General features: G+C 50.1%; 1 protein-coding gene across 8 annotated transcripts in view; it reads left to right on the forward strand.

Annotated features, from left to right (window-relative positions):
• Positions 1-13,239, forward strand: part of CEP164 (centrosomal protein 164) — a 66,881-nt gene that overhangs the window by 17,336 nt on the left and 36,306 nt on the right. For 7 of the 8 annotated variants that reach the window (XM_042905046.1, XM_042905050.1, XM_042905052.1 and 4 more), the window contains exons 4-8: positions 1,864-2,068; positions 4,293-5,936; positions 8,799-8,954; positions 9,364-9,498; positions 10,118-10,195. In XM_042905046.1, the coding sequence (XP_042760980.1) occupies positions 1,864-2,068; positions 4,293-5,936; positions 8,799-8,954; positions 9,364-9,498; positions 10,118-10,195 (2,218 nt within the window). The remainder of the gene's footprint in view (positions 1-1,863; positions 2,069-4,292; positions 5,937-8,798; positions 8,955-9,363; positions 9,499-10,117; positions 10,196-13,239) is intronic. The other variant, XM_042905053.1, reaches the window with a different exon arrangement.

Raw genomic sequence — 13,239 nt, forward strand, 5'->3', positions numbered from 1 at the left:
TCCCTTTCTGGGTTCTCTATTCTGTTCCATTGATCTGAGTGTCTGTTCTTGTGCCAGATTTTTCTGTGTATTAATCTTATACTACTGTTTCTACTATTTTCTCCCCACCTCCTGTCTTTTAATTTTCTTTGCGCTTTCTTTTTTCACACTGAAATTATACATTTTTTTGTACTTTTTTTTTCCAGGTAAAACATACATAATGTAAAATGTACTGTTTCAGCCAGTTTTAGATATACAGCTCAGTGGCATGAAGTACATTCACAGTGTTGTGCAAGCATCACCACCAGCCATTTCCAGAACTTTTTCATCTTCCCAAACAAAGTCTGTTTCCATTCTGCCCTTCCCCCCCCCCCCCCCCCCCCAGCTCCTGGTAACATCCAGTCTACCTTCCATCTCTGTTAATTAACCTATTCAAGGTCAAATCAGTGGGCCCACGATATTCAGCCTTTTGGGTGTGGCTTATTTTACTTGATATAATGTCTGCGAGTTTCATTCATGTTGTAGCAGGTGTCAGTAGTTCATTCGTTGCCAAGACTGAATCCAGTTCTAGTGTATGTATGTACTACATTTTGTTTATTCATTCATTTGTCAATGGACATTTGAGCTGTGTGCACCCTTTGACTTTTATGAGTAATGCTGCTGTGAACATGGGTGGACAAATAATCTGCTTGAATCCCTGGTTTCCTTTTTGGCATATATCCAGCAGTGGAATTGCTGTGCTGTATGGTCTCTCTGTTTTTAATTTTTAGGAAACTAGTGCTTCTCACAGCGGCCACACCCTTTTCCATCCCCACCGACAGTGCTCGAGATGTCCAATTTCCCCACATCCTCCCCAGCACTTGTTATTTCTGCTTGTTTGGCAATAGCCGTGCCAGTGGGTGGGAAGTGATATCTCCCTGTGGTTGTACATTTCACTTTCCCTGATGTTTAGTGATACTGAGCATCTTCTCATGCACTTATCTGTCATTTATTACCTTTCTGTCTTTCATCCCTAATATTTTTCCTGCTTACTTCTGCATGTTTTCTCTTTTATTAGAATTGAGATTGAGCTTGAACTCACGACCCCAAGATCAAGAGTCGCATGTTCCACTGACTGAGCCAACCAGGTGCCGCCAGACTTGAGTCTTTCTATTGAGGAACATGGGCTGTCTCTCCAACAGCTTTTTCTTTTTTTCTTTTTCCTGACTTTTCAGTGAAGCTTTATAAAGATTTTGTACATGTTGGATTTATTCCTGGGTATCATGTTTTTTGTATTGCTATGGTGAATTTTGTTTGTTTGTTTGTTTTCTGTAGCTGTCCCAATGAATTTTTGATAATGGTGGCTGGAAGAATGGCTTATTTTGGACTTGTCCATGTTGAAACACAGGTTCATGAAATGCACCTTTACATTATTTTCTTTTATTGTTGATCTCCACTGGCTTGGATCGTTATTTCTTAGGAGATGGGAATCTTGTGTAAGACCAGAGCTATCACAGTGCCTCTTTCTTCCTTGGACCATTTATGAAAATATTAAGGAAGGTCAATCCTAGAACTTGTCTTTAAGATCCCATAGCATCTGTACTTATCCATCTCAAACCAAGTTTATTCCTAGGAACCCCAATGATTGTACATTTTCTTCTAGAGAAGTCCTTAGCTATCCCAGTCCTTTGTTCCTATCTAAGTTAACTCCTATGTTAGCCAGAAGGTACCCTTTCCTTCTGTGTAAATCCCCTCCTGCGTCCCCCGTGTCTTCTCTCTCCTTCTGTCCCTCTCACCCAGTTCTTCCTTCTTTTCTGTCTCCTGGCCACTTTTATTCTCTTCCTTTTTTTCCTAAGTAGCTTTGGACCTGAGCAGGGACTAACTTCTGACCTCCACTCCCTACAGCCAGGACATCACAGGTGATATTTACTATTTCAACTTTGCCAATGGGCAGTCCACGTGGGACCATCCATGTGACGAGCACTATCGGAACTTGGTGATCCAAGAGCGGAGGAAGCTGTCAACTCCAGGAGCCGTTAACAAGAAAGACAAGAAAAAGAAGAAGGAAAAGAAAGACAAGAAGGACAAAGAGACCTCCAAAAGTCTGCTGGTGAGTCCGTGGATGCCAGCCCCCAGAGAGCTGGGCCTGAAACCTCAGGGGATATTGGGAACCCCTAGGTGTTTACAGCTGGGAAGTTCAGAACAACACCAATAACACATTGATTGCTTGATAGTACATCATCTCAGTTATGCCTGTCTTCTGGCAGATTTTCCTTTAGCTTCTGGAATTTCTTATCGTCTCTGAAAAATTCTTTTCTCCTCCCCCCGGGAAGCACATATTATGTAGGAGGATTATCGAGAAAGCGCGCTCCCCTGAGGATGTTGCTTTGCAGCAGTCTGAGAAGGGATACCGTCTACCCCTCTGGAGAGTGGGGGACAGGGGGGCAGTTGACAGAGAACCTAGATGAGTGGAGTGTCTTTCTTTTTTCAGAGCCAGGCCTTTCAAGTGTGGTGCAAATTCATAGATGTCAGGTGTAGCCATAATTCAGTTGTCAGAAAGCCATTGCCTTCAAAGTCCAAAAAGAAAAGCTTTGGGCTTTATCCACTTTTGTGGATTGTTCTTTTTTGCCATTGTCCTTGGGTAGGGGTGCGTAACTGAAATCTGATTGCGGCGTGAGCATCTTGGTCTCAGGTAGCTTTTTCACTCTGAGTTGAAAGTGCTCTTTCCCCTTATTTTTATTTGTCCTTCCAGTATGTCTGAACTTAAGAAGCAGAGTTATTGCCCTGGGTTTATAGGTAGAGAAGCTAAGACTTGGAGCCGTGCTGATGTGAGGGCCAGGCTCTCCCAGAGTGCTCTGCCGGTGCAGGGGATCCTTCACCCAGGTGGGGTGCAGGTGGGGCATGTTGAGGAGAGGGAGGCACATAGGAGATCAGACCAGCCAGGTGGGGGGCACTGAGAATATCTTTTCAACCCTCTCACTTGTCCAGTTGATTTGCTCTCTGTCTGCAGTCTGTTTCCCACCAGTGTCTCTGTTTCAGTGAAGATTTCCATCTCCCTTTCTTCCTTCCTTCTCAGGGTGTCAAGTCTGGCATCGGATGGTTGGTGATGAATTAATCTTTTTCAACACTTCCAAGCTCCACAGATACTCTTCCCTCCCCTCCCCTCCCCCACCTATCACTACTCATGATTCCAAGAAATAAGATAACAAGCCCGTCCCTCCAGATAAAGAGGACAAGTCATTTCCAAATCGGTTGACTTTTCTAATGTTATGTGTTTCAAAGGCAGAAGGTGGATAATGGGCTTTTCACTAACCCAGGACTACCTAGTGTCTGGGCAGGCTCTGGCATGAGTAACGGTGAGAGAAGGGACCAAGCAAGGGTTCTGGGGTGGAGGGTCAGGTGACAGAGTTCTGGGTGTGTGACTGAGCGCGTGGAACTCCCTGTTAAAAAGGATTCCTTCTGTGGAGCTGAGGACAATTGGGAAGTCCTGGGCTGCCAGTCTGGCTCTCAGGCTCAGGACAGTGCCTCAGAGCTGGGTTTGTCCAGAGGGCAGGCCTGAGCCAGGTGGGTGACCTGGGCACAGGTGGCTTGGGCTCTCCGGAGGTATGCGTGCACAGGCCGGCTGGAGCCTACTGTGAATGTTTGCAGGGTGAGGTTTATCGTTCAGAGTTTCTTCTAGACTCAAGGTTTTCTGTCTTTGTGGACCTCTCTTGAGCAGTGCCAGTTCGTGTCTTGAAGTTCGTGCCAGAAGACCTTGACGGCATCCCCGGGCTCCCCTCTTTGGCTGTTTCCCTTCTTCTTTCCCTTCTTAGACAATTTCTGGTAGTCCTTGGTAAGGCTGGTGGGTTTTATAAACTTAACCAGTCACAGAACTGAGAGCTTGATGATCCTTTAGAGATAATCTGGTTGGTAATTCTGACAGTTGTTAGTAGTGAAGCCCTGTCTTCCAGTCATTCCTCTATGAAGGTCCAGCATGTCAAGAAGTGGAGCTACCCCAGCTGAACCTGGGGGTAGGTCTTAGTGACGCCCGTTCCCCGTGACATGTACACTCTTGTGGCCTCCAGGGCACCATGTGCAATGAACCTGCAGTTTCCATGAAGCAAGGTTTGTAAGCCACTGATCTGGTCCAGCCTCCCCTTTATAGATAAGGAAACTAGGGCCCAGAAAACAAAGAAGTCAGAGGGAGTTTTTGGCTTCTTTTCCCCCTCCTGGTTTGTGTTTTACTTTAATTAGAGGGTGGGTTTCTGCTAAGGGCTTGCCAAGGGCTGAGGTAGCAAGTGTAAATCAGAAGTGCTCTGTCTCAGTTTTTCTTGCATGTTTATATACCCATCTAGGAGACACAGCCTGAGCAGGGACTTCTGCCGCCTCCTTCCTTTCTCCGCGGCCCATCCCCTCTCCCAGCACCTGGCCTTGCTGATCTGGACCTAGAGCAAGAGATGCAGGCTAGAAGCGAGGGCTCCTTTAAGAAAGGGAAGAGCCCATGCATGCTGGGTGACATCCCCTCGCCTCTCATGGGCGCCCTGCCCAGCAAGCTTCAGCCACTCTCCAAGGGCCAAGCTTCCCGAACCCACCACATCTTTGCCGACGTGGAGAAAATCTTAGGCAGGGCCCGAGCCCAGTGCAGAACAGAATTGGGTGATCAGCAGGGTCTGGGGAAACCCCAGAAGCCGACAGAGAAAATCTACCTGGGGTTTTCAGACCCTGAAATAGAAGATCTGGAACTGAGGACCAGACAGCAGAAGCCCGGTGCTCTGGGCCCTGAGAATACCCGGCCCCTCCAGAATGGGCAGGATGTGCTGGAGAGCAGGTGCCAGGCCTCTGTCCACTCAGAGCTTTCTGAAACCATCAGAGGTTTGGGCCACATGGCCAAACGGGGCTCCACTGGCCCCGGTGGGGACAAGAGCCAGAGCCCCGTTCGCTCACCATCCCCTGAGGAGGAGCCCTCCGGGTCCCCCTGTTCCTCTGACCACATGCTGCCTACCAGGAAGAACCCGCTGCTCTTGTTAGATCACGGCCCAGCTGAAGGCCTGAGCTGGCAGGGAGTTTCTGGAGAAGGTGGGAGTAGGGGCAGGGGGAGGAGGAGAAAAGAGCCCCCAGGACTGTGGATGGGACAGGTGTCCAAGCTTGTCGACAAGGATACCCCCGGCAGCTGCAAGGAGACAGAACCCAGTGACCCTGAGGCTCCAGGGGCCTCAGCTAAAGATCCACCTCGGGAACTCTTCCTATTGCCACCTGATCCGCTGGCGTTAGAGCCAGCCCAGAGTGCCCCTTCAGGGAGTTCCCCTGGAGGGTACCCTACTGGTGAGAAGAGACAACCCCCGGGGTCAACAGACCCCCCCGAAGAAGACAGGAAGCCTAGTGGGTCTGAGCCTGACTTGGAGAGCAGCAGCCTGGCTTCCCACCTTGGCTCTCAGATCCTGGGTGAGGTGCATAACCTCGTTTGGGACCTGCAGAGCTCTCAGGGATCTGGGCGGGGCGTGGGTCAGGCGGGTCCCGGCCTGAGAGATCAGCACTCCAGCCCCTTTGTAGCGTTCCAGGTGTCCCCCATGCAGGGGTCTACTGATGAGGGTTCTGAGAGCGAAGACTACTCTGAGGATCAGAGGTTCTACCAGCACATCCTGCAGATGGTCAAGATCTCCAGGCAGCTGGAGGGCCTGGGGCTGCCCGAGAGCACGCAGGAGATGCCGCGTAAAGACATTGCCAGCAGGGTCTGTTGCACGGCAGCCGAGTCTTCCACGATATCTAGTGAGGGGGAGCACGAGGCCATCAGAGCCATGGAGAGGGACGCGAGTTTTCTGACTTGTGGCCCGGAGGTGCTGGCGTGTCCTCTGGAGGCGGCTCTTGCCCCTGCTGGGCGGGAGGCCCGTCAGCAAGCCGGTTTCCAGCCAAGCAGCAGCCCCCTCAGGCAGGGGCTAGTCGAGCTGAGTTCCAACAGAGGGCTTGCTGCAGAGTCAGGCACGACGCAGCTTCTCAACCAGGTAGGCTTCTTAGCAAGCACGGCCCGCGGGCCTCAGTGAACTTGGCAGGGAGGGAGCCCGTCGAGTTGACGTTGGACTTGAACTCGGTGAACTTGGCAGGGAGGCAGCAGGTTGGGTTGACTCGGCCATCAGGCCTGCTTTCCTGTTATTTGCTCTCCCCTTGTAACTACTGATCCCTGAACTACCCAGGCTGGCCATCTTGTGGGGTGACGTGTACTTCATGTTTCTTGTACCCATCACCTGCGAGACAGCGGCTCGGGGTATCTAGACTTCCCTTCCCTGGAGCTAACTGTATTTCACAGATGGGTCACAGGCTTTGCAGATGATCAGTTTTGAGGGTAAGGTGGCACCGATCTTGGCACTCATGCAGGATCTACGTACCTTCCCAGGATTTGGGAAGACTTTCTCTTCGGGTGATTATGGACAGAGGCTTCCCAAGTGGACGCCGCACCCCTAAGCTCTGAATTTAGTCCCTTGTGGGAATCCCACGGAACTGGAGTGTGAATCCAGTCATGAGGGGCTGAAACCCAGCATCTCCGTACCGTTCGCGAGCCGCTGTTGCTCCTGGCTTCCCAGGGCTCCCAGAAGCCATGTGAACAACCTGTGTCAGGCTTGCACAGACCTCGTTGGTACCGTCACTTCCTCCGCTGCTGGGATTTGCCAAAGGACGGTGCTGTCCCTATCATCCCGACACCTTTGTCCCTTTAAAGAGTCACACCATATTCTTCATTCAGAAGAAGTCAAGTTGGATCAGAGACCACAGGGGTCGCTCTGAATTTCCCCAGCTATTCTTTTGCTGCTGCCCAGCTGTGGCTTTACCCAGTTGTTCCCTCTGGTTTCTAATTGCTGGCGTGCCCTGGTTCTCTGTTAGCTTTAATAACTACTGTAGCACTATAAATATCGGATAAGCTGCAGATGATCCTGAAAGTTTTAATTAGCCCAACGGCAGCAAGTTTATCCGCTCCGAAGGACAACGCCACGTACAGCCCATAGTCAGAGTTAATGGCCAGCTATAGAAGATGATCAGCTAGGAGCCAGGAATGTGTAATTTCCCTGCTAACCACTGATTTGGTAAAGGCCTGGGAGAACAAAGCCCTCAGCATGCCTGTTTCCCTCCCTCCAGCCCCCAGCACGTTAGCAAATTAGCCATGGTAGGAGTCTGTACTTTTCCATAAATACAGTGTGGGAGGAACTTTGGTTGCTGATCTGCTGGGGCTGGTTGGGAGGGCTGAAGTCAGGACGAGCGGGCCCAGTTTGCCCCCAGTTTACCTTAGAGAAGCCTTTCTGGGCTTCTTCTCTGCCACAGCCAGACGGTGGCGTAAAATAGTGGCTTAGAGACAGCCCTGGGCTCCAGTCCCATATCTGTGCCCCCCTTGCTGGCCCTGTGACTTTGGGCAGGGCTCTCGATCTCCCCAGTCTCCATTTGTAGGGACTGTGGCCTCGGGCTGTTGTGAGAGCAGAATGAGAGGTGGCGCAGAAGGGGCTTAGCCCGGTACTTGATGCTGGCTTATGTGGGCCAGCCTGAGCGTTACGTGTCCCTTCTGTGCCTAACGGAAGTACTCTGCATCAGGCCAGGTGGTTGGGCAGTGGTTCGGGTGTTCAAAGGCTCGGGACTTCACCCCCCTTTCGGAGGAGTGTCTGATGCCCTTCCCACACAGAAAGGGGCCCCGCCGAGACCCTGCCCGGTGGTCTGGTCCTTTGAGCCGACGCTGTGGATGAGAGACAGTGGGCCACTTGTGCTTCCTCAGCCTGACCTCTTCTGGCCTCCCCTTTCTCTTCTTGGTCTCCTTGGGGTTAGAGGGGAATGGTTTCGTGTTGTTTGATGCGTTTTAAGTTTGAGTAATGAGTTTTAAAGAGGTCTTTGTAAGTTGTCCCCAGAATGCTCTCCTTGCTCCTTCTCCTAAGCCCGGGCTCCAGCTGCGTGAGTCCTATGTGAGTCCCTCTAATAACAGCCCTTCCACAACATCGGTGTAGCCCCGGCCCCCTCACATGTGCTCCTCACATTCATGAGCCCTTTTGAACTTCCCAGCAAACCTTGCTTTTTAAGCGGCAAGGCACACATCATCTCCATCTTGCAGATGAGTAAACTGAGAATTCAGGAGTCTGTGAGCGCGCTGAGGCCTTGCCAGTTCTGACTCCCAGCCTGGTTTCTTTCCCTGTCCTCGTTAGCCCGAAGCCTTCGTTTGGCCAGCGTGAGAACAGGGAAACTGGGGGCCAGGCTCCTTTCAGCCACCTTCCTCGTCAGTGGAGCGGGGCAAGAAAGTTCTTCTTTTGCCATTCATGTATTTTTTTTTCATAGTTGCTATTTATTTTAATCAAAGTAATACATGCCCATATCAAACAAAGGCAAGTAGTACCAAAAGGTGGGTAATGAAACCCAGCAGTTCTCTGGGCGCGTATACCCCTCCCCAGAGACAACTGCTTTCTTCTCGTGCGTACTTCCATATTTGTAAATAATACGCTTCGGCTGCTTTTGCTTGGTTCATCAGTTTTAAACTTCATCTATTGAGACTTCTCCCTCTGGTAGATGAGGCTTTTGTCTCTGCCCCCCTCTGCCCCCCCCACTTCCTACGTGGCTTCTGAAAGGGGAGCAGAACCCTCCGCAGCATCTGCCAGATGTGAGACGACCGTTAGCTGTGCGCTAGCAGCAAAGTTAGGGGAATCAGCAAGCCAGCCTGTGATTTCTCACACAGTTGGCACAATGGTAATTTCTGGATGTTGTGTTTCATTAGCAGCCTCCGAACGGAGGTGGTTTAAATTTGAGCGGGCAGGATTTAGATGTTTTATTTTTATATCTGCTTCTGACACTCCGAGGGCCACGTGGTTTCTTGGGTTTGTAACAAGATGTTTTGTGTTGCCCAGGCCCCGGGCTCCTCATTAGCCCCAGTCCACGTCCCTCTTGGGGGCCTGGCTCCCTTAAGAGGCCTTGTGGATGCCCCGGCCTCTGCTCTTCGTGGATCGCAAAGCGTGAGCCTGGGGAGCTCAGTGGAATCTGGTCAGCTTGGAGAACTCACGCTGGTAAATGGTTTTTGTGTGTGTGTGTTCAGTGTATTTAGTTCCTGTGGGGCCTTCGTGTGTCATGCTAGGATCTATGGCCCACGGACGATAAAGAGAGGGCATGGGCTGAGCCCTCAAGGTTCATAATCAAGTTGGGAGGGCAGATCACACTTGTGTGATGCTGAACGTGGACTCTGGGCTGCAGAGGACAGGCCCACGCCATGGGGCCTGCAGTGCTAACTTTCCCATCCTGGTAGCCGGGGTGGTAGGAGTTGGAAAAGGGAGGGATCTGTGTGAGCTGGGATTGCCGGGGTCGGCTTCCTGGCCGTGGCAGACTTGTGCTGGGAGACAACCAAACCGAAAGAGAGTCGGGCAGGCATTCTGCAGGTCTTTCTGGTGTGTCCCTTGACTTTTCTTCTCTACTTTGGAGCCTCCACAGGGTCTCAAGACTTCTGCTTACACAAAGGGTCTCTTGGGCTCCATCCATGAGGACAAGAAAGCCCTCAGCCTCTTGGCTTTAGGGGAGGAGACCAACGAGGAGGATGAGGCAGAGAGTGACAACCAGGTAATGATGAATCCTCTTCCTGGCCTGGGAACCCTTTGTCCTGTTTAGAAAAGTTTTTTTTATTGTGGTCAAATATATATAACATGAAAGTTACCATTGTAATCGCTTTTAAGCGTGCAATTCAGTGTGATACAGCACCACTATCCATCTCCAGAACTCGCTCAAAATCCCGAACTGCAACCCTCTACGCATTGAACAGTAACTCCTCAGTGTCTGGTCTCCTCTCGTCTATGTTCCGTCTTTAATTTGCCTATTCTGGATATTGCATTTAAGTGGAATCATACGATATTTGCCACTTTATGTCTGCCCGTCTTTTACATAGCATGTTTTCAGGGATCGTCATGTAGCACATATGGCTGGGTAATTCGTTGTCTGAATGTGCCACATTTTGTTAATCCATTCATCTGTTGATAGACGCTTGGGTTGTTTCCACCTTTTGGCTGACCTCTGCTGCTTTAAAAATAAGTCAAGTGATTTTCTAGCCCGCAGCTTCATTTCTTGCCCAGTCTATGTACCTCCTAGGTCTGACCCAGAAAGCAACAAACAAGGAGCTTCTTGGCCTGCATCCTGGGCTGACCAGCTTCCTTGACTTACCCCCTGTAATTGTGTTTGTTTTCAGAGTGTCCGCAGCTCAAGTGAGCTTCTTAAGAACCTGCACCTGGACATTGGGGCGCTGGGGGGTGATTTTGAGTATGAGGTAAGAGCCTGAAGCCCTGTAGACAATGCCTCAGCCTGGTATGCTCCTCCTTCCTTCTTAAGTCTTTCTCCTTGTGGGATGTGGATTTAGAAGGAGAACCATCTTGCCCCAAAGCTGTCTAGATGGGATTTCTGGGGTTTGGGGAAGCACAAAGGGGGAAAGGAATTAATCTGTTCACTCATTTGTCAGGTAACCACCACTGTTTGAGTGTTTCCGCGTGAGGCACTTTGCTGGGCGCCGTAGGTCACGCAGGCCTAAGTTAGATGTAATTACTGCCCTCTAAGGGTTTACAGCCTCACAGAAGAGAGACTTAAATTATTGGAAAACAGAATAGAGTGCAGTGAGGCTGTAAGGAAGGTGAGAGGGGACTTTAGGGTCTCCAAGCCACGTGGATCAACCAGGAAAAGGCTCTGTTGGGAAACTGACCTGTGAGGTGTGCCAGGGGGAGGACGACGCACAAGGCTGGCCAGGCAGCGGTGAGTGGGGAGGGAGAAGCCCACACGCAGCACTGCACAGGCGGAGGGTGCAGGGTGAGTTTGAGGAAGGTGAGGGCGTCTCTTTCGGCTGGCGTACAGAGCGCACGTAAGAGGTGGCCCATGGAGGTAGCTTGGGCTGGGTCACGGGGGACCTGAACGCCACCTGAGGAGTTTGAATGGGGTTACCCAGGCACTGGGAGCCAGCAGAGGTTTTGTAACAGAGGCGTTTCGTCCAGAGTCTTAACAGTGGTTGAATGTCGGCCACTGTACTGGGCCCGGTGGAGATACAGGTGTCGGTAAGATGGGTTTGGGCTGGCCTCGTGGAGTTTGCAGCTGGAGAGAGAAAGAACACTTGGTACTTGGTGTTTAGTGAGTGCTCAGAGTTGAGTAAATGACTGTCCAGGAAACCGTAAAGCAGGGCAGTATGTGCAAAGGGCTTGGGTGCAGGTGCCCGCTTGGGGGGAGCTCTGTGGGGGAAGAAGTTACTTGTCTGGAGATCAGGAAAAACTTGAATAGATGACATTTAACCTGGCTCTTGAAGAGTAGGTAGGTTTTAGACATGGGGGTGTAAGGGATATTTTAGGCAAGTGAACAGCTTGAGCAAAGGCGCGGGGCCTGGGAAATGCAGACTGTGGACGGGAATAGCTTCCAGACTCTCCCCACAGTAGTCCTGTCGCTTCTGATCTCTGTCCCCTTGTCTGTCCTCTGTTGCCACCAGAATGTTCTTTAAAACAAACAAAACCCAAAACTCAGCATGGTGTTGTAATACTTACAACCCCCCATTGTGTTTTTCTACTTGAAAAGGAACATTCCCTACTAGATACCCTTTGTCTAATAACTAATATTTATTAGTTTTTAAACAGTTAGGATTTCTCCCCATATTCCCTAGGCATTCACACAGCCAGTAAATCATCAAGTCAACAGCTCAGATTTCCCCAAACTTTTAAATACTGATAGCAGGCTGAATTACGCTTTTCACAAGTCTAACATATAAAACTCTTTGACAGGGGTGCCTGGGTGGCTCATTCGGGTAAGCGTCCAACTTCAACTCAGGTCATGATCTCACAGTTCATGGGTTGGAGCCCTGCGTCAGGCTCTGTGCTGACCGCTCAGGGCCTGGAGCCTGCTTCGGATTCTGTGTCTTCCTCTGTCTCTGCCCCTCCCCTGCTCGTGCTCTGTCTCTCTCTTTCAGAAATGAACTTTAATTAAAAAAAAAAAACAAAAAAAACAAAAACAGGGGTGCCTGGGTAGCTCAGTCAGTTAAGCGTCAGACTTCGGCTCAGGTCATGATCTCACAGTTCGTGGGTTCGAGCCCCGAATCGGGCTCTGTGCTGACAGCTCAGAGCCTGGAGCCTGTTTCAGATTCTGTGTCTCCCTCTCGCTCTGCCCCTCCCCCACTCGCGCTCTGTCTCCCTCTGTCTCAAAAATAAATAAACGTTAAAAAAAAACCCAAAAAACAAAAAAAAAACAAAAACTCTTTGACATACTTGAAACACTTTCAAGACACTGACCACTCACATTTTGCTAGAATGATCACAAAGCTGACCGGTAAAGCAACAGTGCCTGTATCATAGATTTAAGTTTGTTTTCTTATTATCTCTTACTATGTCCTCATCATCCTTTATCATAACTCTTATTGTTTCTGACTCTTGCTTCTTGATCTTCAGCTCACCTCAAGAGCCAGAGTTAATGTCTTGGTGGACGGAGATTGCAGATGCTGGCTGACAGGCCCTGGGTTGTAGGGAGGCCTTCCCCGGGTGGTTCAGCTCTAGCCATTGGGCAGACCCTGTTTTTATTGGTCCTCTATTACCCCAGAAACCATCCAGATTCTTGGCTGTGCACAATCAGATAGGTTTTAAAAAAAAATTTTTTTTTAATGTTTATTTTTGAGAAACAGAGACAGAGTGCAAGTGGACAGGGGCAGAGAGAGAGGGAGACACAGAATCCAAAGCAGGCTCCAGGCTCCAGGCTCCGAGCTGTCAGCACAGAGCCTGACACAGGGCTCGAACTCACAAACCATGAGATCATGATCTGAGCCGAAGTCGGACACTTAAGCAACCGAGCTACCCAGGCACCCCTAAAAAAAATTTTTGATTTATTTTTGAGAGCGAGAGAGAGAGAGAGAGGGACACAAAGGATCCAAAGCAGGCTGTCAGCACAAAGCCTGATGTGGGGCTCAAACCCCAGCTGTTAGATCATGACCTGAGCCGAAGTCAGTCGCTCAACTGACTGAACCACCCAAGTGCCCCTCAGATAGGTTTTGATGGTGACTTTAACACTTTCTGTGAAATGTGACACTTCCCTCCCGCCCACCCCCCATCTTTATCATCAACCTGATCTGTGTTTACTTTGAAACTGTTCCCTGTGAGTGGGGCCTGGTCTGTTTGCACTGCATCCAAAGCCTTCTTGGTGTGTTTGATTCCCTGAAATGACAACTTTGTTTCCTCTTGCCTGCCACTAAGACCTTACACTGCTGATGTGAACAGTAGCTCACGTGTGAAGCCTAGAAGGATGACCATGAACTGAAGAGGGGCATCAGGGGGACCTACTGGCTTTTGGAGGAAGTAG

Source organism: Panthera leo, chromosome D1, assembly GCF_018350215.1.
Source record: "Panthera leo isolate Ple1 chromosome D1, P.leo_Ple1_pat1.1, whole genome shotgun sequence".
Classification (NCBI taxonomy): domain Eukaryota; kingdom Metazoa; phylum Chordata; class Mammalia; order Carnivora; family Felidae; genus Panthera; species Panthera leo.